This window comes from Amphiprion ocellaris, chromosome 2 (genome assembly GCF_022539595.1).
Source record: "Amphiprion ocellaris isolate individual 3 ecotype Okinawa chromosome 2, ASM2253959v1, whole genome shotgun sequence".
NCBI lineage: Eukaryota > Metazoa > Chordata > Actinopteri > Pomacentridae > Amphiprion > Amphiprion ocellaris.
Window position 1 is genome coordinate 39,715,639 of NC_072767.1, and position 25,204 is coordinate 39,740,842.

Consider the following 25,204-nt stretch of genomic DNA (forward strand, 5'->3'; position numbering starts at 1 on the left):
TAAAATGTTAAGGTGAGTGAACTCACTTCTCCAATTAACTGGAAAAAGGTCTGAAAAGAAGCCTCTTCTTTTGTTTGAATCTGAACATTTTCTCCATGAAAGGATGAGTTCCCATGCTGCACAACAAAGAGCCTTGAAAATTATGTTGAGTTAATAAACATCTCTACAAACCTGAATGTATGTTTTATGTGGCTTCTTGCAGGTATTTTAAAACTATTTCTGATAGTTTCCCACCAATAAATGTTATTATTCAAGTATTAAAATAGACCTACGTGTAAAATCTGCTGCGGGATATTTAGTTAAAGCTTTCTGAATACTACTTTACCGATGCACCTTTGTGCAGTCAATGCCGATGGAAGTGCAGTAACTGAAAAAAACAAGTGGTGCAATTGATCCAAAGTGACTCATTTCATCACCTGATCGTTTGGTCGTGGCTACGCTGCTCTCTTGAACTGCCTCTCTCCATGTGAAGTTGCTTGATTAGTTTCCACTGAAGTGACAGTTCGAGCGGTACGACGCGATTGTTTGCGCACATTCGGTACATGTTTGCGCAGCAGCTCTGCTCTGTTCAGCAGCGCTGTCTGTGGTTTAAAGGTAAGCGCAGCTCTCTCTGCGAGCAAACACAGCATCCACAAACTTGTTTATAAAAATAAGTCACTTCTCTTTATAAAGCTGCATGTTGCTGTGCGCGTGCGTGCGTGTGTTTCAGAGCTACAGCAGACTGCTGATCCTGTTTCCAAAACCTCTCTCGGGTGGCATCCTTACACTCAGGTCAGTTCAACACTGTAACGGCTCGCGTTTGTGGGAGAATATAAATTTTAGTATTTAATGTACTCAACTAAAGTTAGCCGATGTTGATTGTAATCGTGTATTCCATTATATTTACGACTGTTGTGCTACTTGAAAGGTTCCCCTCATTGTCGTCTTTGTTAAGCGATATAACTTTATTTAGAAGTATAATCAGATTAAATAGTAAACCGCATTGCAACTTAAATTACGCTTCTGTGAAACTGCATCCATACAACTACACATGAAAATCCTCCTAGATAGATCGATAAGTTGGACTGAAACTTTTATTGCCCCCACTAGTGCCATGTCCCCTCCGCGGAGCCCCAGCGGTGCTACTACGGCCGCTCCTTGTCACCTCCCCTCCCGGGTGGAAGGCAGCGGATGCACTGAGCCCGATCCAGATCCAGATCCCGTACTCATCCCGCTGAAACGCACCGCCCTGCTGACCCGACGTTTCATGCGTCTACGGGCCTGCGGCGGCCACCTACAGCCCGCTAAGCGCCGCAAGAGGGAGATGACCCCGGCCGACAAAAAAGATGCCGTCTATTGGGTCAAGCGACTCAAGAACAACGAGGCAGCTAAGCGGTCCAGGGAGAAGAGGAGGCTGAGCGACCTAATGATGGAGGGCCAGCTGCTGGCTCTGACTGAAGAGAACGCGCAGCTGCGGGCTCAGGTGCTCAGCCTGCAGCATCACATCTGCCTGCGTATGGAAAAAGGTAAAGATGCTTCTGCTTGTGCAGCACCACATGCATCCATAGCCTCCACATTGTCCTTATCACCTCTGCACGCTCACACCCCTGCGCACTTCCAGACGGGACTCTGGGGTGCCAGGATGAGCAGCTCAGCCTCAGTTATGGGTGTGAGACAACCAGAAGCACCTATGCACCCATTTCAGACCAAGCTCCCTTGCTTTAGCTCGACTAGAGGTGGGTTTAACCCACCGAGTAATTGCAATTGCGGGGAACAGACCGTCCCCAGGTCCAGTGTGCTCTCCTTTCCAGAAGCTCTGAAGCGCGGAGGGTCAGCGGAGGCAGGGATGGATGTCCAGCGAGAGGCGTCCTCCTACCTCCCAGCTTTACTGCCCACACCTGACGCACTCCCTCATGCCTCCACCCTCTCCTACCCACCTCAAAACTGGCTGGTTCCACACCTGAATCACTCGGCAGTGCGTAATGATCTCCTACCTTGGCGGTCCTCCTACCTGCCTCCACCGGCCGTGTACCCCGGCCTGCTCCTCCAAGAGAGACAAGTCCAGGGTCTGGATGTGGAGGCGCACATTCAGAGGGGATTCAAGAGCCGCTTCAGCAGTGCGAATTCAGGACTGTCTCACCTCGGGATGCATCTCAGTCCTGAAGGATGATTAATGCTCACGGGACAGTTTGACTGCCATAGAGTTCATTCTTAAGTGGAAAGAAAAATCAAAGCTTACTCTGATGCTGCAGTCGCATTTTATATATAATGCCAAATGTAATTACTGCGATGGAAAATTACTTTAACTGCCAAGCAAACAGACATTAAACACATTTGCATTCCTTATCTCGTCATAAAGTCGATATTTTACCGACAGTACTTGGCTGTCTGCATGTATATTTCCAGAAACGTAAAATGAGTCGATCAAATTTTAATAAAAAGCTGTGCACATACTGTTACTTTCTGTGGTGTGAAGTGTTTCCATTGCCATGAAACCGCGTCTTCATTGCACGCACGGACCTGTAGTGTCAGAAACTCACGAAACCATTTGCATTTAAAACAACTACCTTATTCCACCTCCTATTATTTGCATTTTCATTTATTAAGTAATACATACTGTAATAATTAATGCTGAAAAACCAATGAAAAATGTTTTTTTTTGCATTGATATGTTATGATCGAGGCATAAATGAAATTGCTTATGGGTTGAGGATTTATTCTTTGTGCAATTTCACCGTTTATCTGTGGTGAAAAACATCGCACCAACGAAACTGAGTGTTTGTTGACTTGGCATTCCCCTTGATCCCCAAAGCGTGATTTCCCGGCAGACTTTGATTGAATGGAAAAGGTTAAACCGTTTTTTAGGCCAACAGCTCACCGAGACGCCATTCTCCACTACATCTTATCCAGCTACCATTTCGTGCTTAACTGTTTGTAAAAATCTGGAATAAAATACGATAATGATTTTAAAAAATAAAAATAAAAAATAATCAGATAGTAACTGCGCATTTTGGCTTAGTTAACAAAATGTCTGTCGGCAGGGTCATTTTTAAGAAGGGCTTCTAAATGTCATCTACGAACAATATCTCAGTTTCTTTCATCAAATAGGCAATGATGCTGTAATCCTAAATTATCTACAATTTTTATGGATTTATTTCTGACACTTTTGAGAATTTAGGTGTTTATTCAAATAACAGGCTGCAAAACGAGTTGGTGAATGAAGAATTTTTCATTCTTCTTCATAAATCTGTCTTCTGACATTACTGCTGCTACTATGAATGATTGGCGGTCAACTATTAAATTTACTGCCAACTATATTGATCATTTATTTACATTAGCCATTTTTAAAAAAAGAAGAGAAAAAAGAATAAATAGTAAGAATTCTCTAATTACCACCTCTATAAAACCCAACGTTTTATGCTTTCCTTTGACAGCAAAATGAATATCTAGAGCTTTGGGATTTACTTTTTTCATACATTTCTGACAGTTTATAGACCAAATAACCAATTGATTGATTGGGAAAATATATAACATATTATTTGACAATGACAATAATCTCTGGTTTAAGCCCGACTATACTGTTCAGCAAGCCTACATGAAATAGTTGAGGCTGATGAGTTCATAGTAATTACTACTGCATGTAGATCACATTTAGTAGCTTAGAGGGCCTTCTTATGAAAAGCTTCTGTCTCCAGAAGAGTTTAAGTTCCAAATTCAGTCTTTCTAAAGCTTGGATTAGGGTTACTTCTTTATTAGAATCTCATATGAATTTTTCTATTCTACAAATATTTGCTTTTACAAACAGATCCATTACTCCTGGTCATTATATCATTAAGGACAATACTCCATAAGGCGGCATCATAAATAGGTCTTAAATAGCAGCACATGTCCCTAAACCACCAGCAAGGGGCGCTACAACACCAATAGTGTGATACATGGTAAATGGTGGCTGCAAGACTAAAACAAGAAGCATATTGTTGCCTAAAATTTGTAATTTCTGCCCCTGCAATATGTGCAAACTCCTCAAAACATTTCAACTCCTGTATATGTAAAAAACTGTCATAAAGGAAGTAACTGTTTTTCAAAAAGGTATTGAAGTCTTCTAAAGTTTAACATTTTGCATGTTTTTCACACAAGAACTCGTAAAGGAATACAACTTTTAAATAATTAGTGCAAAATGTCAGCCAACTAAATTGTCAACAGCGAGTCTTATAGTTCACAACTTCTATTGTGCTTTGCTTAATGACAAAGTATAGTAAATTTCAGTGTTTATATGACGTACTCCTCGGCTTTTGCAAAAGGACTTTGTCACAGTGTTATACATACCACAGAGACAGAGACGGACTGAAATAAAGTCTTAACGAGAGCATAAAAATAAAACTCTGAATGACGACAACACTACAGCATTTCTGTACACAAGCGTGTTTCGGATGCTTTAAAAAAAAAAAAAAAAACATTAACTGTTTAGATGCCCTTACAACAGGAAGCAACAAAAATTGTCGGCATGTTACACTGTCTATATGCAGCATGCGTTATAAATTCACTTTCAAAGTAAATCTGTCAGGCTCTGATAACAAGTAAGCAAAGTGTGTTGCAAAAAGCAGATGAGCAAACATGGATGTGTGGACACGTCGTCTCAGTGTCGCCAGCTACACTGATAAGTGACAAACACTTCTGTATTTTCTGTGAATCTGAGGCGACAAAGATTTTTTTGAAACTCACACAGAAATTTCAGTAACTTCGGTTTGCTGCTCTCAGTTACATTTCACTGTAAATATCTGAAGAACACAGAACTCTCATTTGCATGTGTGTTGTGGCTTTGTCTCTAATACTGCTTCTACACCACTACAACTCCTACTGTGGTGAAGTTTAAGTTTCTCTTCTGGAAGGAAGCATCATTTAAGTGTCTGAAATGTAAAATCTGTGAATAAAACATGTCAGTGACCACTGAACAATACTCCACAATACAGCCACCAAACAACAAAGCAAAACACGGGAACTACATTAACAATTTAAATGAAGAATTTAATAATCATGTGACATGAGTAAAGTTGAGGGTGTTAAAGGTATATTCTCTTTCAGTTTTAGCACATAATACACAGAATATTTCTGGAATTGACAGAAGCATTGTATAGGGGAGATCCCTGTGTGGGAATATGTCACTTACACCACAACATGACCGAGCTCAAGGGGGGCAGGCAGACACCTTTCATGTGACAACAGAGGTGGACAGTCAGAGTTTAAGGCAGAAAAGCAACGCATAAAGGGCGGGACGAAGCGAAGAAAGAGAGCGGTGAGGAGGGTAGGACTGAAAGCAGCAAGCTACTGCGATGCCCCCTCTGCTCATATGTGCATTAATTGCCTGAAGCAGTCTCACAGGAGAGTTTGGTGCCCTAAGTTGCACATTAGTACCACCTGAGAGCAAGTTTTCTCAGAAATACTTCACAGGCAGCTCAGTAGCAGTGCACACAACAATTGAAGGTAAGGCCTCATGCTCATTTACGCATATAAAGTGGTTTGGACCATGTACGCTAAGGGGAGACGGATAGAGGGAAGGAAATGGTTAAGGTGTTAGTGATAAAAGGACTGACATTTGTATACATACATTAGTATTGTCTTGTATTGACAGAATAACCCAGTGATGTATGATGTGAAATCAGCGGACAGCTCACCAAACTTTTAAATCATTCTATTTCATTTGCTGTCAAATGCAGGAACAAGTAACCAGATTTGGTTAGTTGTTCATATTTGTGTCTTTATCAAAACATAATCTTTTATATTTCATAATACATTACCTGTTCAGATTATCTGGTCAGAATTGTTTGAGGAAGAGGAAGCGCTTCTACTTTGTAAAAATCCGAGTACTTGGGAGCACAGTTGTGTACATGATGCTTTTCTCTTGTAATCATCCTTACAGTAAAACACTGATATGTTTTTTAAAAAGTTGGGCAAAGCTTGGATTAATTTGTATTTTATGCTTTGCACAATGTTTATTAACTGATCTTACTTGCATTTACAGCACAGAAAACTCAAAATGCTGTATTTTTGATCGGACAAAAGTTAAAGGGTGTTTAACTAAAGTTGTGTGTAAAGTGTGTGACTCTAATGATCATTAACCTGTTGTTTTGAATTACAATATAACACCATCTTAGATTATCTAAATTCGCTTTCTGGAAAATATGGATCAATAATTTAATCGAACAGATGGATAGCACATAGTGGGTGGGAATGGGTAAGGGTATTTTTATTTTTGTATCTGTATTTCTTTTTGTTTATCTTTAAATGTGTATACATATATATGTATATATTTTATTTTTTTTTTTTGTAGTTTTAATTTTGTTTATGTGGCTTGTCTTTTTTTTTGAAAAATGTTAAAAATGAAGCAATAATGGCTGTACTGATTAAGCTGTTTAACAAAGAGGCTTCTAATAAAAACATTTGAAACATAGATTATCTAAATTCGCATGTCTTGATAATCAAAAAGCAAGCTATGTATTTTTTCTATTCAGTTCATCTATAAATTGGATTGTTGTTATTTAATTTCGGTTGGGTATTTTTATGCTAAGTGTTAAAAAAGTAGAAACACCTCTATGTTGGAATGTGACCTATTAGGCAGAACTGCAATAAATACTTTATAAAGTTGAAGATTTTGTTGGGATTGCATTATATGGGAGTTGATTTAAAACCTTTCTAAGGCAGTACTTTGTAGAGTTGCTTTAGATTGCACTGCATTATAAAGTTTAATATTTCAATATTGCATATAAGTGATAGGGTAAAAGAGCAATTAACAACACTTTCCAATATATCAGCAGCTGGTATACCACTTCAGCCGGTAGACCATGATCTGCAGCATTAGTCTCACCAAAAATGAAACATTTTAAATTCCAGAGCATCTAGCAACTGTCTCTTCTTGACTGGTAATTTAGAATGAGAAAACATGTACTTTTGGCTTGATAAAGAGTCAGTTCTGGTTGCAAGGTACAATGTACGAAGCCTGAGACTGAACCAGGCTGCAAATGTGTCCTATGAGGCACTTGCTTTCTGTATTTTGCTTATGATTGCAGCGGCTGCAGAATCACATTTGCTAGAATTATTTTACTAGTACACTCAAATCTACTACCTCTTCCGTGCCTGTCTGACAGATAAGTTATCATCAAAAGATTTGAGTACAGTACATCTCTGCATGTGGTTTTAAGTATGAATAGATGTTTCCACAAAAAAATGAGGAAAAAGTCAAAATCGCAACTTATACTAATCAGGTATTAATTTTTGCCATAATCTTGTACATGTCCTTAACAATAAAGCACTATGGGCTGAGTATTCATATTCATGGCCACAAAACTAGACAGTTTCATACATTTGGTCAATTTCCATGAATAGTTAGCAGTTAAAAAAAAGCGAATGTCACATTTTTGGGTGCTGGCCACTGATATAATGGCATTCAGTGAAAATGAACTATGAATTACTAGCTTTGTCCTTCAAGAAATGTATTTATTAACGGACAATTCAAGATCGGAGGCAATTTTTTTTTATTCTACCAAGAGGGAATTAATTCACTTTAATTTCCCCAGTGTCAGTTTACAGGAGATATGAACAGAGTACACTGAGGTGGAAAGTCACAAAATATGGACTGACCAATTTTACCTATGAGTAGTTATTTTAACAATGGCTGGCAGCAGCGCACAGCTACACAACAACAGATGGTAGAGTTTGAGAAAACGGATAGACACCAAAAGAAGAAGTTTGAGAGTTCCTTACTAAAAAGCAGGCTGGCTATAATTAGTCAAGAAGAAACAGGTGCAAATGTGCAGCAGAGTAGTGAGCAGGCTCGGCCTCAAGAGAGACTTCACTCAGGAACCCTCTTTTTTTATTTTCTCTTTGTCTGTCTCCCTGTCTGATTATTGTTTTCTCTCTTCCTGCTGTTGCTTTTTCTGAGTATGCAACACTCAGTTTTTGTGTCACATGCAGGTGTGCATGTTCTAACACAGACATACAGATAGGGTTAGGGGTCTATATTCTGGCTGGGCATACATTTGAGTATTTTTAACCTGATGTGCATTCTCAATACCGCACACAGGGCACATGGCCTCTTTAAAATTTTTGTCTTGATGCTTCTGCAATCAAGACAAAAGTAATAGTATGTTCTGCAACAATGCTAACGTTTTCAAAGTTTAAATTTGAGAAATATAAATGAGTTACTAAAAGAAGACACTGCATGAACATTTCAAAAGTAATAGACTGCTGTCCTTAAGGGAGTGCTACTAGTGTCATATCCTGAGTGAAAGCCTAGTTTGCAGCTCGTTTGGTGTCACATGTAACTGTTAGCATATGATGATGCCTTGTTAAAAGCTGACTTATCAGCTTCAGCGTTGCATGCAAGAGTAAGGTATGAGGGAAACATCAATGAGTTAAGTGCAAGCTTAACATGTCTATGTGTCTGTTTCTGTATATTATCGCAAGCGCAGGAGGCTGGCTGTGGTTTCAACAGTGTTTACCATATTTGCACAGCTTCCCATAAAACCACCCACAAACCCACGCAAAATGAAAGAGAATTTGTTATAAGGTGCCAGCAGCCCTCTCAGGCTGGTTGTTTTAAGTATTGTCCTGTTCAATTTTACTTTATACAACAAAAACGGATAAATCCTTCCTGGCTGCCTTTTCATCCCCACAATGAAGTGAGGCCAGCAGATAAAAGAGACGAAGAGGAGGAAGCAGAGACTAGGTGGAAAAGGCCATCAAAGACAAAGATGTGGGAGATAAAGTGAGAAATACAAAGCATTGTCAGACTCTGTGTGTGTAACTGAAGAATGGGCTCTTTCGAAAATCTGAATTGTGTCTGTTGTGATGGTGAAAAGCTGCCTATTTGTACATGACAGTCCGAAGTTATCACAACACCTTAACTGAACCAAATACTGGGTGCAGCAGCAACTTTCTGGCCACAGAAAACCCTCTGCAAAGCACAATTCTACAATACCAAGACATGTTTTATTTAATTTCATAAATATGTTTGAGGGAAATATTTTTGGAATAATTGTATGCTTCATTTCATAAGTATGTTAATATGATTTTTACACAAACATGCCTGTGTAAACTACTACTACTATATACTTGGCTTCCAATCCGCTGTGATGCAGATCGTCACAACAATTCTTAATCTGAAACTTAGCGAAAACACATTGGTACACACTCTTCTTTGTCTACTCAGTGTTTCCCGTCACAGTTTCTCATGTGGTCTAGACAGGTAGGAGGTGAGGTTAGGTCAAGAAGAAGGGCTCGTGTGCATGAGGGTCTCGACAGTGTTTAATGAAACTGAGTTCACATTGATTACTGTTTTATTTCAGTAAACTGAGCACACTAAATTGCATCATGACAATGCCATTTAACACCAATAAACTTGCTGACGTTTTGTAATTTTGTTCCCCTCACAACTTTTTTGACAGCTTTTGACTTTGGAAATCTTCCTTTATATCTATCACTTACAAATGTAAAGAGATTGTTAGCAGCAAATTCCATTCAGCACTGCATTCAGAAATACGATGGAACTTTCAGTACACCCAAACCAACATACATTAAAACAAGGTAAAACACAAGATCAGATATGGTTACCATTACACAAGAGAGAATTACCCAGATTACTCAACCTCCCTCGCAAGATTAAATGGCAAGGTCACAACTAGGGCTGAAACGATTCCTTGAGATATTCAAGTAATTCGATTACTAAAATTCCTCGAAGCAAAATTCTCTGAATCGAGGATTCGTTTAACCCACTACATACTAGACCCGAGGTCACTAACTTGTCCAGACCCAGACTTCATCCTGGACCCGGACCTGTAATCAATAAATTAAAAGGGGCTTTTAAATGTGACGGGAAGCTTCTATTTGAACCGGTGCAGCTTTTCTAGTATTTACGGCATTTAGCAGATCTGAGGACTGAACTATAAAGCCAGTATAACATAGTCAGACTTTCTTTGTGTAAGTTGGCTGGACAAAAACTAAAACTTCAGTCAGAGTTAACAGGTATGAAGGTGGTTATGAACTTTCTTTGTTAACTCGGACTTTCTGCTTCAAACTCATTCACACAAATAGGGGCATTCAACGCATCATTTGACTAGTTTTTATGCAGAAAATGAAACAATGGTGTTCAGTTGCTTCAGTCAACAGGTTGTTTTAATGGAGAACAATGAGGAATAGGACAGGAATGACGGTAGAAAACTGTTAAATGTGCAAAATGTATTTATTGTACCGATCAATAAGTGACAGTGGAAGAATAAAACTATCAAACTTCATGTATTCAAACATGATATTGCACTGAAGTGCATTTAGGCCTGACAATGTCCAATAATGAAGGAAATCACTTTAAATTGTGGCCAAATCGAAGTGAAATTAATGTTTCTGATTGAATATTCTCTCAAATAAATACTAATAAACTGATCAGTTTTCTTGTTTGTGTTCTATCAACTGCAGTAGCAGCAGTTTAAATGAACCAAACATAAAAACATATTTATTAGATTTCTGCATCATCAACTAAATACATGTGTTTAGTTGAATACCCCTGTACTACACCATATGTGTACAAAACACCGTAGGTGTCCGCCCGTGTTCCACCAAGACGGTTATTTGTGTTGCACAGCGCGCTCACTTCCACTGTTGATGCCGTAATGCGCATGAATCCAATTACTCGCCAGAATAATCGATAGAATACTCGATAGCTGCAGCTCTAGTCACAACTGACAATTGTTTTTTTTATCAACAAACCTTCCAATTGTTTCCTCAATTAAATGATTTTATCTCTACTACATCAGAAAAAGATTGACAAATTCTTGCTATCATTTCGCCAAAGCCTGAAGTCTTCAAATGTTTTCTTTTATCTGACCTAATTTCAAAACACAAAATGAATACAGATTACTTCTCTGTCAGTTGAAGAGCTGATAATTCAACTAGCTGTGCTAATGCTAATTGTTTTTCTTTATTTCCCGAATTTTCAGGTCTTGATTCATCATGGAGTCCTTATCTCTACCTTTTCATGGAGGCCACGACAGCCATGCTTTACAAGTGGAAAATGACCTGGCACGAAAAGGATCCCGTCGCAAAAGAGAGTTCATACCTGAGGAGAAGAAGGATGCCCTCTACTGGGAGAAACGCCGGAAGAACAACGAGGCAGCCAAGCGGTCGAGGGAGAAAAGAAGAATGAATGACTATGTGCTGGAGACACATCTCATGGCTCTGAAAGAAGAAAACACCAGGCTTAGTGCTGAATTAATGGCTATCAAGTTCCACTTTGGCCTGGTCCACCCTGCAGTCTATAGTGAACGCCCACCTAACCAACAGCAACGCAGCAGCACTCAGCCTCTTGCCGCCACCAGCAACCACTACCAATCCCTGCAGCAGAACTACTACTGGGGTGACAGGGACTCTCCTGTTGTGCCCAGCCACCAACCCTCTCACCCTTTGTTAATCCCTGCGTATGCCCTACATACCATACCGAGAGGCTATTCATACGTAAATACATCTGGTGCTACTGGCTCTGGAGTCCTTACTCCCCTTGTCCTTCCTCCAAATTTCTTGCCAACCCACTCATCTCATCCTAGAGCTCCGCTTGTGATGCCAATTCCTTCAAGAGTCACCTCAGATGAAGAGGAGCAGCAGGTCCCAGGGCTGTTGTCCTACTCCAGCTCTGCTCCACCTCACAAAATCACCAGCAGAAGAGCCAGAAGCCACTCTTCACAAAGACAATGCATGTCTGATTGACAAAAACAGAGAAGTGTATCTACTGTACAGCAAATGGACTAATGGAGAGAGACGAAAATTCTTAATTTCTTTTTCTTTACAGTCAAGTACTCATGTTGACAAGTAACTTTAGGAACTATTTCTGTGAACTGATGGTGCAAGGTGTATATTGCTTTCAAAGTAAGACTGTTTAGGTGCACAAAGAGTGGAAACCTCCACATACTGCTTTTTGCATCATGGAAACCACTGACAGCTCTGTGTTGGACGTTAACTGCTCACTGTACAGCCACATATTGCATAAGCGTTCTAAATACAATAGATTCATGCTGTTCAAGTTCACAGCACACCATCACAAAAATAGAGGTCGGAGGCAGCTCTTCTGGCCATACTTTGAGCATTTCAAAATTGGGCTGACAGTTACATGTGGGTCATGAACAAGGTAACAGTTCTCACTATTCTCAGCTCAGCATTCTTAACTTAGAGGACAGATAGCTATTCAAAGCACTCTAGCAAAAACATGACTTTTTTGACATGTGTGTGAATGCTGAGCAATACTGTGACTGAACTGAATTGTCCAATGCCAGTTTGTATTTTGCTGAAGGATAAACATTACATGGTGCTACCGCCTCTCTGTTAACCGGCAACTGTAGCCTTGAATAGATTAATGTAGAATCAAGCATTTTTCTCCTTTGTTTTGTAATCCAGTTGCCATAACAAACTGTGGGATACAGCCTCCCTCGAAATGGAAACAGTGAAGTATGATGATGATGATGATGATGATGATGATGATGATGATGATGATGATGATGAAGTTCTCTGGTCTGTGTGGGCAGAAGTCGTCATCTCCCCCCATACTGTGGCCACAGTGTTTTTGAACCTTCCAATATTACGATAAGCCTGAGGGTGATGTGTTAAAATATTTAATTTAAAAAGGATTAAAGCAGTGAAACTACAGAATTGTGAACAAGGTCTTAAGTTTATTTTATTTTTTAACAGATCCAAACAGAACAGACCTCACAAAAGACCAAAAACCACTCCCTTCCTCCCTTCATATTCCAAAAGTGAATCTTAAAGTTGAAATATAGGAGGGCGATCAAAGCTCTGCCGTATATCGATGCCACCTCCATTTTTCTGCCTTGGACTATGGGCTTGAGGTTTTAGCACCAAAATATGGCTTAAAAAGTAAAAGTGTTGCATCAGAAACACGTGTTGCTACCCTCTTCTTTAGGTTGGCATCTGGTGATTCTTTCGGTGTATTTTTGAGTCAGCAGCCCCCCAGGCAGCAGCAGGTTGTTGGCTCATAGCCTGACAGGGCTGATGGCAACACTGCTGCTGGCCAGGCAAGCAGCCAGTCCCGCTGGCTCAAAGACAACCTCAAAGAAACAGCCAATGCCAATAGGAAGACAGCAGCTGACTACTGAGCTTTTCTAACATAACACTATTTTGTTTATGGCCAAGAACGCAACAGCTTATCAGCTGCTGTGGTTATGGCAATTAAACATAACTTATGAAGTAGTTAACAGCAGGCAAAGAGACCATAGCAGGTACAAGCAAAACTAAAGATTAGAAGACAGTAAAAATGCAACATCTAGTCCCCCTTTTTTGGGATTTTATATTTTGCCTTAGACATTTAGCAGTTTAAACAACCTAAAAAAAAAATGGCTACTGGTTGAAACATACAGAACCTGTTATAACTGACGTTATGTAAACCAAACAATTATTTATGTGTGTTTTGATAATACTACATGGTGCCCTTTTATTCATTTTCATTCAACTCACACAAGCTCAGTTGTTTGCAGTTCAAACTAAAGTTACAAACTGTTAGTGAGGCTGCCGAAGTTGACAGGCAAATTATTTCTATTCATTTGGGTTGTCAGTTTCTCTTTAATAATCCTTCCCATGCACTTTTCAGTGTAATGACAATGAATAATGAATTCGGCGGATTTAGGTGGCTAAGTAGTGAGCATTTAACCACCTAAATGGTTAGCAAACAGCAGCTATTTCACAGTGCTAGTTACCGGCTAGCTTGCTAACACTGGCGCAGTTTAGCTAGTTCGTAACGCAAAAACAAACTTTCATGTATTTAACACAGTAAGAGAGGAACTATGTATGTCAGAGTGAGATATACTTACAATTGTGAAGGGGGCAACGTGGCCAAGCTTACTAGGCTGGTATTTAGCTGTGAAAAAATGAAAAGAATACAAACAAACGAACAAACTAAAACGTTCATCTTGGTCATCTTACAGATCACAACCGTCGCGGAGGGATTTATTCCTGCCGGTAAACATGGCGCAAACTACGGCATCCCCCGAGGACAATTTCGGGAATTACCTCACAGGAACTTTCAATCCATAGAGAAAGGCAGAGGTGTAATATATTACGATATTATATTTTATAGTTAACAGTTTATGGTTGTTATCACAGTGCGATTTGCTGCTGTCGCAGTTAGATAAAGAGGGACTAGTTTACTCAGCTCTCTTCACAGGTGTAACATCGAATTTGGTGACTATTATATTCCGTGACTGCAGGAGGTGCTGTTGCGTTTGGGCAGCTTTCATTCGCTCGTACTGTCTATGTACAGACCATGCAGTCTTTTATGTCCAGTCTATGATACAGACACAAACAACATAGACTGTAAACAGAGGCTGCAGTCTAATGATGACTGAGTCCACGTATAGCAGGCCAAATTAACCCCGAAGCAAAACTATACCCAGGTATAATTTGGCTGAGGCAAAATTACAACCCTGAGAAATAACATAGACTGGTTTATACTCTGATGTAAACTGTGGCCTGGACCAGACTGTACCCTCCTAATCCAGACTATGCTCACTTGTGTTTTTTCAAAAATAAGTCTGTATTTCAATGTTCAAAGTTTCTTTGCTACTGCAACATAGAAGATCAGCATTACTTTTTAGTGACAAAATCATTGGTTAATCACATAGAGACTATTGGCAATACGGCATTCTAGTCTGGGTTGCGACTTCACATGATTATAGAAAAAATCTTGTCACAATTTACTAAAACAACGCAGATTTTGTTGCCCAAAAAGCCCCCCCCAAAAAACCAAAAACAGAACAAAAACATTCCCATCAAACAGTAACCTTTAGGACAACTTACTGTTTCTTACTGTTACTTACTGTTGTGTGTTAGGCAAAAGCCACAGTCCTGTCAACTTGGACTGTTAAAGCACAAAAAACACTGACCACTTTAATTTGGTTAGAATTTTGAAATTGCACTTGAGAGATTCTAAATTTGAGATTTAAATGTCAGATTATTATTGAGCATAATTCCAAGAAAAATGAAGCTTGTTGTTTCTGTAATGATGGGGAATTGTTTTGGAGATGATTCAGGGACAGCTTATCTGTTCAAAAACAATTCCATATTTTGTTTATGTTATAATTCATTGTTGTCTGTACTTGATTAGTTTGCATTTAAGTAATTAAAATGATGTGTTTTTTTTGTGGATGAGGTTGTGTCATCAGTGTGTGAAATAAAATCCAAAACATAACACTGTATCCTGGAGTATTTTATATGTCTGAGTGTGAGAGCCTTGGTTTTAAATCCTCTGTGTGTCATTCAAGCAGCAGATGTACTTGCAATCACATATTTTATAGGAGTGTTTGCAAGAGAGGGCCTGTCATTGTTGGCATCAGTTAACTAATTCACTAAGGCAATGAAGGGAAGGTTTAGGACATAAAAAGCTTTTTAGAGATAAAGGATTAAAGCAACAGGGTTAGAGAAGGTGGAGGAAGAGTTATCTCCTGTTGCTGCTGTTAGATATTTTATTAGACATGGACATAATTTTCTGTGTGTTTTGTCAGCAACACAGACACCAGATTTACTCTGATTCTCCTTAGTTATTTTAATTCTTATGTCATGAGACTTTATGGGTTAACTTTATCCCTTCAGTATTTTTGTGGTAAAGCAGCTTGTTCTCCATTGATAAAATGACAGGTTTGACAGCAGGTTCCTCCTCCACAACTTTATAAGTTATTACAAAGAAGATACAGCAGCTTGCACATTACCCAGGAATTCCTAGCTGTAGATTATACTTTTAAAATTTCCCTTTGGGATTAATAACGTCCTATAGTATCTTATCTTTTATTTTTACCTAAATAACCAATTAGAACTCACTTGAGCTTATAGCTAAGGCTAGCAACTCTGGTGTCAGTGGTTCACAAACATTTTGGTCACACCTATGATCCTGATAACCATCACAAAGTAGTGCATATTCAAAGACACATGGGGAACCACAGGGGAAGCACACAAAGAAAGTAAGGTGGCCTTACTTTGTAGAGAGTACGGTGTTTCACATTTATATTGATTTAAAGATTTTGAGCTAAGCTAAACCTCCAGTGTTTGGGTGTCGTTTGAGCTAAATGAATTGGAATATTGTGCTGAAACCAAACTGTGATGCAGGCTGTCGATAACTCATTAATCATGTCTGATAAAAGCACCACAGTGGCAAGTAGGCTAGTTACAAAGCTGAAAAATTTAGCGTTAAAGATCATATCACCACAAATGTAGCCAAAGTTAGAGCAGTAACTTCAGCTTCACAGTTAGTGCTCACAGCGATATAATAATTATGTGTATTTTTATTTTTATATTTTTATATTTATATATATATATATATATATATATATATATATATATACACATACATATAAACCACAGACTTTAGTGTGCACATCTTATCCTGTTCTCATAGGCAAAGTGTAGCCCTAGGCAGCATAAGAAGGCTTGACCCCATCTCTAATTTTGGCAACATATATCATGATAAAATAGACTAGATAGTAAAGTACTATCAATTTAAAGTTTATTTAAAACAAAAGCCAAATATTCATTGGGCTTCATTGCCTAGAACAATAACTCAGAATGATCCAAGAACATGTCACTGATCCTGTTTAAACTCATGTCCACTGACAGACATTTAAATGGTTCATACGTGTGTTTTCTGTCTGCAGCTGGCTGATATTTAGTCCTGTGTGAGGTTCCTATTTACAGGCTGCAACAGGTTTCCCATCTGCATTAGTCAAAACGCAGACTTAAGGTTCTCAGTCTAATGTCAAATTTTGTACGAAAACCATTTTTGAATTTGCTTGTTTCATCAAATTCTTTGTTATTCATATTATGACATATTCACAGTTTCATGAGTTTTGATGATGCAGGATTTTGCATTTTTGAAACAAAAACATACCACAGTCTTGATGGTAAATAATCAGTTCTTATAGTTCTTGGTCTTACGGTTCATAAGCATCTCTTCTACTCTTCTGCAGCCTCCCCATCAACAACAGGTTTATGTGGCAGGAGACACTGTACAGGATCAGTCACCACTGAAACATCTGGGTTGAAACTAGTTAGTGACAAAGTTCAGAAACCAAAACTAAGCATTGTATCATAGCGATGAATTACACGACATTCAAGTCATTTTGACCCCGACTCTCTCAGTCATAATGAGAATGAGGTAAAACTGGAGCTTCCAATGGTCATGTTTAGGTGATATAACACACGATTTTAAAGTGTTAGCTGAGCCCTGGGTATTGCAGATAGAACACATATGAATCAAAAATAAACAGAATGCCTTTTCAAAGCATATATTTACTATTTTTGTAAACAATTGTTTGCAGCTAAGCAACTGATCTATAAACACATGAAAAGAGGTGTGCGGGTTCTTTGCAGATGAACTGTTTGTTCAATAGCTTCTAACCACTACAGTCCCATTTCTATCACCACAGTGCAACACAACATTAACACAAAAAGTGTGATGACTACCCACGCATACAAAGACGCACACACATGTTGCTTTACATCATTTTAGACACCCAATAAATGTTTCCATCGTATGGCTGGAAATAGCTTTGGTGTAGCAGAAGTTGAGTTTGTTCGTGATACAGAAAAAAATGTACTGAAATCATTTCCTCTCTGAACCAAGAGAAAGAGGTACTGTAGGGGAGAGGTTCGATTCATTTTAACACTGCTTTGTAGTCCAAGTAAACACCTTTTTAAATGCATAATGTGCAGTCTCGACCGGTTTGGTTAATGATGTAATTTCACAGTGTGATGCTGGTGCCTAATGCTTGACTGATGACGCATCTTTCTGTGGTTCATCAGAAACGTTGAGCTAATTCCTCCTCAGAGATCCCCACCTGTGTGTAGGTGGTCACAGTCAACGCTCACCAAAGTGGTCATAAAATGAAATCATTTCACAATCAAATCCCATTTTCAACAAAGTTTTGCGAAAGTTGGTCCTCATTGGGAAATCTTATCTAAGATACACATAAAATGTGTCTTCTAATGCACATGACTGTAAAAACGTGTCAATGCATGAATGCGAAGCTGCTCTTATCTGCACACAGACTTTACTTTATTTAATTGCAACTGTTGTTTTGAAGAACGCATAGAAAACCCAAAATATGACATTTCTTTCACAGTATGTCCATGCAGAGTAGCTGTGAGTGCACTGAACTGTTGCCTAAATTTTTTTTAAAAAAGCTTTTTTAAAAACAATTTTAACAATAAATAAAAATATGTATTTAAAAAGTTTTATTTTAACAATTTTCCATGTTTTGTTAAAATCCAGGTAATAACTATTGACATCACATTTAAAATTCTTAATTCACATTAACTGTAAAAAAAAAAAAAAAATTGAAAAAAAAGAAAAAAGAAAAAAATAAGCCGGCCAAATTGTAAATATTGATCACATTTGTTTTTACATATAGTGAGTCATTCTTTTACAACATTCCACTCTAAAATAAATCATTTTTTTCTGTATTTAAATGAGAAAAACATAGTTATTTTACAGATATACAAATGTGTAATTATTTGAAAGAAACATTATGTACATTATGGATTTTGAAAAACTAGTTCATAATTTTTAACTGTTGTTTTACAGATTTTTTCACAGAAAAAAACTATTAATTTACTAGTTGACTGTAAAGAAAAATGGGTTAAAATATGTCCATATAAAAAATGTATATTTCAAAGAGTAATTTGTTCTTTTACAATGTATGACTGTTAAATCATACAATTTAGTTGTATTTAAATCAAGTAAAATGTCATTATTTCATATTTTCACAGTTTTGTTTTTGAACTTTACACTATTCCACTGCTGTTTTAATATATTTAGTATAGTGCTTTTGTGGATTTTTTTAAATTTTATTTTTTTACAGTATACCTAAATTCTTGTTCATGTAATCCACAAGCATTTCAGATATTTCCCGTAATTTCAGAATCAAAGATTTCACAACTGGAAAGCAGCTATAATCTTTGCTATCTGACACATCTAAAGAAAGACCTTAATAAACGAGCGGAGAGTCATAATAAATGTAAATGCTATCACATGAATAGAGTAGGTGAAACAAATAGCCAGCTTTTCATGAAAACGTTGAACAGGCCCAGATGACTTTGATTTTGGATCTCGGTGACAACAATGTAAAGATCTAAATGACACATTATACATTCAGACACATAAATGAGATCTCAGAGGTGTGAATTTCAAAGCCAGACACCGTTCTACAGAGGTATGATAATGATATCATCACATTAGTCATTCTTGACCATTTTCCTGGTAAGTGGAGGAGTGTAAACGTGGTAAACAGCAGCATGGTGATACAAGTGTGAGTGTGTGGTTTCCACAGTGAGGGGGTTTGGTGTTATGTCTGACTTTTGCTGACTTGGATCCACTTGTCTCCTGAGCTAGACGGCTCCTCTGCAAATTTAACGTGAGTGATCACGTTTATCTTCTGATGGAACATTTCTGTGCAGATGGGACTCAGTTCTTCCATCCTGCTAATACCAGCATCCACATGGCACGATCGGTGAGACAGACATGATGTGAATTATGAAGTGAATCATAGGCCTTCACAGTGACTAAAGGAACACTTACGAGACATTTTTTGTACCAAAGGGGAAAGGGGAAATCTGTTCATCTGTCTAGCAGAGTTCGTCATCTGTGTCAAAGTTCACTGAGGCTGCTCTGGAGGCTCCTGATGGTGGGACACCTTTGTAAGAATTCATGACCTCATTAGCTCACCTTTGTGCAAAAATAAAAGACATTTTAAAGATTAACTTCAGACATGACATAAAAAAAAAATCCCACAAATAGTTACCTATTTAAAAATGATTTAAAACCATTGAATATGCAAAAAAGTTTAGCTATTAGACTGTCAATAAGTTAGTTTACTTCTCTAACTTACACTGTGTCATGACATTTGGAAAAGCCACATTTTTGTTGTTTTCCATACTTGTAATGATGTCAAAAAATCTTTTGCACAAATCAAACTCAGATTTAAAGTGAACACAGAGAAAATTCCTCCCTTCTGCAGCCCCATAAATTCAAACTAAGAGACACATTAAAGGTCAAAGGTCCCGGTGACTATGAGTACAACATTTCTTTTAAAGCATGTGAACTTAAAGAATCATAAAGAATAAATTAAAGTGAACTGGTTGTTCTTTTGTTCTTGATGTTGTCTTTGTCTTCAAGTGCATGCTGGTTTATATTTGTCTTTAACATGACCACTTACCAGTCAGAACAGAACATTATCAATTCATTTACCTGGTTACAGTAATTCAAGTCACAGTCAGGATCCAGAAACAGACGACACATGGACGTGTGAATGCAAAGCTGCTTTTGTCTGCTCACAAAAATTTCATTTATTTTTGTAACTTTTGATGAATGCATAGAAAATGAACACTAACAACTGTCCTCATACAGTGTATCATGCTTTTTATCATGAACTAAAGTGGGTTATGACATGGATGTTTTTATCTAAGCAGTATGTGCAGTGTAGATATCATACCCATCCTTCTGAATTTAAAATATGACAAACCTCTGAGGAAACAGACCTAAATAAAAACACAAAATTTGCAACAGAAATGTCACAGTGGGGAGGGTCACAGGTCTATTGTAGACTCAATGGTTAATATACTTCTCAGACTGCCACCATAAAGACTGAGAGACCAGATAACTGCTATAAAAATGGATTCGAGGACAAGACATCATCATAGCAGATAATATCACATGCTTTATAAACAGTGTGCTTTTTTTTTTTTTTTTTTTTTACATATAAAACAACACAATACAAAACATTCTTGCACAATTTCCAGACACAATGGTTTCCATTTTTACAGGATGAAATCAAGGACACAGAAATTACAGCTGCAATTTAATTTCTTACATATTTAAAATACAAAGAGGAAGCTTAACTGCTGCTAGGTTGGTACAGGAATATAGTCACAGTTCATTTTCAGTGATTCTGTTTGCAAAATTTCATGTGCAGTGTATATCTGGGTAAACCCTAAAAGAGGCCACATGGGACACTGTATTCTATTTGCATTTTTTTTATAAACATTCGTTGTAACTTGCAAAAGTTAAGTAGTAGAGAGGCAGGGTTTGCTGTATTACAAATTCTGAATTAATTTACATTCCCAGCACTGCTGGATTCAGGTCAGCCATCTTTGAATGTTCACATTTGTCTTTTGGGAAATGAAAATGTTCATTAGTATTAAGTCTGCAGGCTAGTTGAGGTCAACACCATGTTTTCTTCTACAAATAGTGGAAATTCAGTTCCACTTACAGCCAACAGAGGGCAGCAGAGTAACACTGTTGGAAATACAGTAGGTTTTGAAATGATGGCAATGATTCCCAGGTTTGATCCCACAAATCAAGAGATACACCTCAAAGTTAGAATGCTAAGAGCAGTTTGCTTGTTTTATCACTGCCCTCATCCCAGATTAAATGTTTACATCTTAATGCCGCTTATTGCAATCACCTTCAGAGTCACTTCTATTTCTACTACATTCTACACTTATCTCCTGTTTTTCAAAGTTAGCATGCAGTCATTTGTTCTCAAACTTAGTGAGTCTTTCCTAAAATATCTCAGCTCCTTCTCCTCACCGGTTCAGTTTCATTATGACCTCTGTGCAAGGTCTTCATCACATTTGCATTTTCCCTGCATGTCTCCAACACATCGAGATCCTGATGAGAAACCACTTAACTCCTTCACCCTTCCCACTGTCACTCGCACACCCCAAAAATAAGTGAACTGAAACCGGATGTAAATGTCCTTTGTGATTTGTTGTGAGAGCTGAGGCATGTTTGAGTACCAGATCTATATGATGACACGATACAGAGACTGTAAAAGCTCTGTTTATAACTAGACTGCTTTCAAAAAAGAGACTTTAACAGTTTAATTACAGTAGAACAGTAAAATTTGATTAATTACTCAACAATACTATAAACAACCACAAGGATTTCAGTGATTACAAAATATATAATACAATCTTATACAGTATATATCCTACCTATACAAGTTTTGGGATGAACGCACCCCGACAAATGTTCAATTTACAAATACTACAAGTTATTCAAAGTAAGAAGAAGCCGACTCTGTAGATGCATTCACTTTCACATAGGTTTTTTTGAGTATGTAGGATTCTTGTACAGAAGTACTGAACAACAATGGAAAATCTAACTAAATGTGCATTTGCATGTACTGATTTGTCACCACACAACTGTGCATTGGGTCCGGTGAGGAGCAGCTCCTCTCTACCACGCCATTGGACTGACAGTGATATTAGATGGTGCTTTACGGTCATATTGGCAGTGTTGCAGAGTGTAGTGTCTAGGTGTCATCTATTCTATACAAATCAATCATCAGCAAAACACCTTCAAGCAGAGCCTTTATATATTTATGTGACAACGGCACTTTCAAGTCCTGACTATAAATGAGTCTAAATATGCAGTGTATAGCTGGAACTATTCGAATACATATTGGCAAGTACTTGGCATTCACTGAGCACCACCCTGTTATTACGTATTCATCGGTTTGGAGCCTGAATCATCTGAGATGGAGCAGAGAGGTGAAGTCCTTTTAAAGATGAAGAGGACAGAGTTCCTTGTAGGGGGGAAGAATGGAGTTGGCAAGAGCTTTCTAAAGGTTAAACACTGGTGGGACTCTGAGTGCTTTGTTGCTTGGTCTTTTAACAGTCTATTGGAAATTTGGAGACATATTTGACTATAATCCGGCTTTCCTCTGCACAACAATGTGAACACACAATAAAGAGCAGTGGAAATATACCAAGTGTCACAGATTGGATTTTTTTTTTTTTTTAAATACATACAATAGTTTTTCAATAGCAAAACTGTGTCTGGATAAAATGTCCTACAAATTACTGATCTGAATGTTTTTTATAGCATGAAAGTCCAATTTACTGTCCTTGATGTCCCTTTGTGTCTTAGTTTGTGACTGCTTGTAAACAGTACTGGGGGAAAGAGTACTAAAAAAGGAAAAGACTTCTGAATAATCAAATCATTTTCATGTTGAACTTGCGTGCTCCACCTTGTCCTCCACTGGCTGCGGGTCCATCCACTTTTCTGAAAGAATATTCTACTGAGAAATTGTTTTTGTGCTGCCCTCTGCCTCGACTCCACACAAACAGCAGAATGAAACAGAACAGGACCACTCCCAGAAACATGATACAGCCCATCGCTGTAGATATGAGGATGGTCTTGAGGTCCAGAGTAAACTTCAAGAAGACTCTGGTATCATTCAGATTTGTGTCATTAAGATCCCCGGCATAGTAGGTACGGTTGGCCATGAGGGCTGCATCCAGCGGCAGCCCACTCACTGTAAGTGTGGCAAAATAGGTGTCATTCCCACCAGCGTTGCTAGCAATGCAGATGTAAGTTCCACTATCCATTACCTGGGCGTACCGTATTTCTAACGTGCCTTCTGGCAACACAGTTAGGCGGCCACTGCTCTTTGTGGTGATGCGGCGGCGCTGAGGAGAAATCCAGAATATTATGGGTGTCGGCTCACCTTCTGCTCTGCAAATGAACGACACCACCTGCCCCTCACGGGCAGATATCTGCTGCAGTTTCCTGTTGCGAATTTTGGGCTTCTGGCAAGTAAAGTGGTCAAAGAGAGCTGAGTCGGAGAACGCGTTGAGAGCCCGTCCCTGCACCTCAACAGGTGTCATGCACACTGGGGAGGCGCCATCAAAATTGAGGGTCTTCCTGCGCTGAAGGATCCAGAGCAAGCGGCAGTCACAGGCCAGAGGGTTTCCATCCAAACGAAGTGTCTCCAGAGTGTTGACTGACTGGAAGGCTCCCTCCTCCAGGGTCACCAGGCTGTTAGTGGAAAGGTTAAGAAGGCGGATTTGTCTCAAACCACCAAGTGCGTATGGCTGCACCACTACCAGGTTAGTGTTGACTAGATGTAGCTCTTTCAGCCGGATTAGATCCCGCAGCGCCCAGGACTCCAGCACAGAGATGGGGTTGTAGGAAAGGTTGAGGCTGGTGAGGTGAGCCAGGCTGCGCAGGGCAGAGGTGGGCACGGAGGTGATGTTGGTGTGCGTAATAGACAACCAAGACAAGTTGAGACCCTGCAGGCTGTGAGGGGAAATGTACTCCAAAAAGGGCCAGTTATTAATCTCAAGGCCCCTTAGGTTCCCCAATTTCCGGAAGTTCTGGTCCTCTAAGGCGGAGATACTGAGGTAGCGGAGCCGCAGAGTCGCCAGGTTATGCAGGTAAGACAAAGACTGGCTGGACACTGAAGTCAGGTTGCACCTCTCAATGGTCAACTCCCTTAGTCCCACTAGACCCAAAAAGGCCTTGTTGGAAATATAAACAAGATCATTGTCTCCAACCTCCAAGTTCTTTAGACTTTTCAAGTCCTGGAAAGTAAAGTCTAAAAGAATTACAATCTTATTTCCACTGAGGTCCAGTGACGTCAGGTTGGAGAGTCGTGAGAAGGCCCCCATGGGGACGAGTTTCAGCTGGTTACCCTTCAGCGAAAGTGACTGCAGGTTTTGGAGACTAGAAAAAGCATTTGGTTCCAGGACGCTGATCATGTTGTCACTCAGGTCCAGCTTTTCAAGACGCGGAAATGGAAGCAGGTCACCGTGTTCGACCCAGCGAAGTTTATTCCCACTCAGGTCCAGGATCTTGGTGTCAGATGGGATTCCGTCTGGCAGTGCAGATAGACGTTTGCCAAAACAGGACACAGTCTTGAGCTTGGCAATGCAATCGCAACGCTGGGGACAACTTTGGCTTTGGGCGGGCGACACTGTGATCATAAGCAACAAGAACAGGAAAGGCAGGAGCCAGCCTACATCCTGGTCCAGGCTCACCCCCATGGCCCTCCTTTCTGCCTCTCCTCTGTCACCTGTCTGGGGTCAAATCACTGGGCCAGACACCTGAGAAAAGAGAAGGACAGATTTAAAAAAAAGAATAGATAGAGAAGGGATAAGAGAACAGAAAGCAGAAAAGAGGGAGACAAAAAGACAGACAGTGAGACAAATTAATTAAACTCAATTCCCTTTAAACAGCAGCGATCAAACACTCTAAATGAGCGGAATTACAATTACAAACTCTAATTGACCCGACACAGCAGTGAAATTAAAGCTAGAGCTCCAAGATAATCCTCAAAGGACTGAGTCTGTATTCAGTTGAAACAGTTTGGTCCACAGTTGTCGACTGTGCCTCGTGAGCTGTCGG

The 25,204-nt window shown here is 39.0% G+C and overlaps 2 protein-coding genes across 2 annotated transcripts in view; one reads left to right on the forward strand and one right to left on the reverse strand.

Moving 5' to 3' along the window:
* The first annotated feature begins 5,264 nt into the window (after positions 1 to 5,264).
* Positions 5,265 to 15,041, forward strand: LOC129347398 (nuclear factor interleukin-3-regulated protein-like). Its single transcript, XM_055004604.1, has 2 exons — positions 5,265 to 5,460; positions 10,965 to 15,041. Exon 2 carries the CDS (start codon positions 10,978 to 10,980, stop codon positions 11,725 to 11,727), a length of 750 nt encoding a protein of 249 aa, XP_054860579.1. The 5' UTR covers positions 5,265 to 5,460; positions 10,965 to 10,977; the 3' UTR covers positions 11,728 to 15,041.
* A 5,281-nt stretch (positions 15,042 to 20,322) lies between these two features.
* lingo3a (leucine rich repeat and Ig domain containing 3a) overlaps positions 20,323 to 25,204 on the reverse strand; it is a 37,544-nt gene continuing 32,662 nt past the window's right edge. Inside the window, exon 2 of the mRNA XM_023293403.3 lies at positions 20,323 to 24,903. Within this exon, the coding sequence (XP_023149171.2) occupies positions 23,011 to 24,843 (1,833 nt within the window). The 5' untranslated portion in view covers positions 24,844 to 24,903 and the 3' untranslated portion in view covers positions 20,323 to 23,010. The remainder of the gene's footprint in view (positions 24,904 to 25,204) is intronic.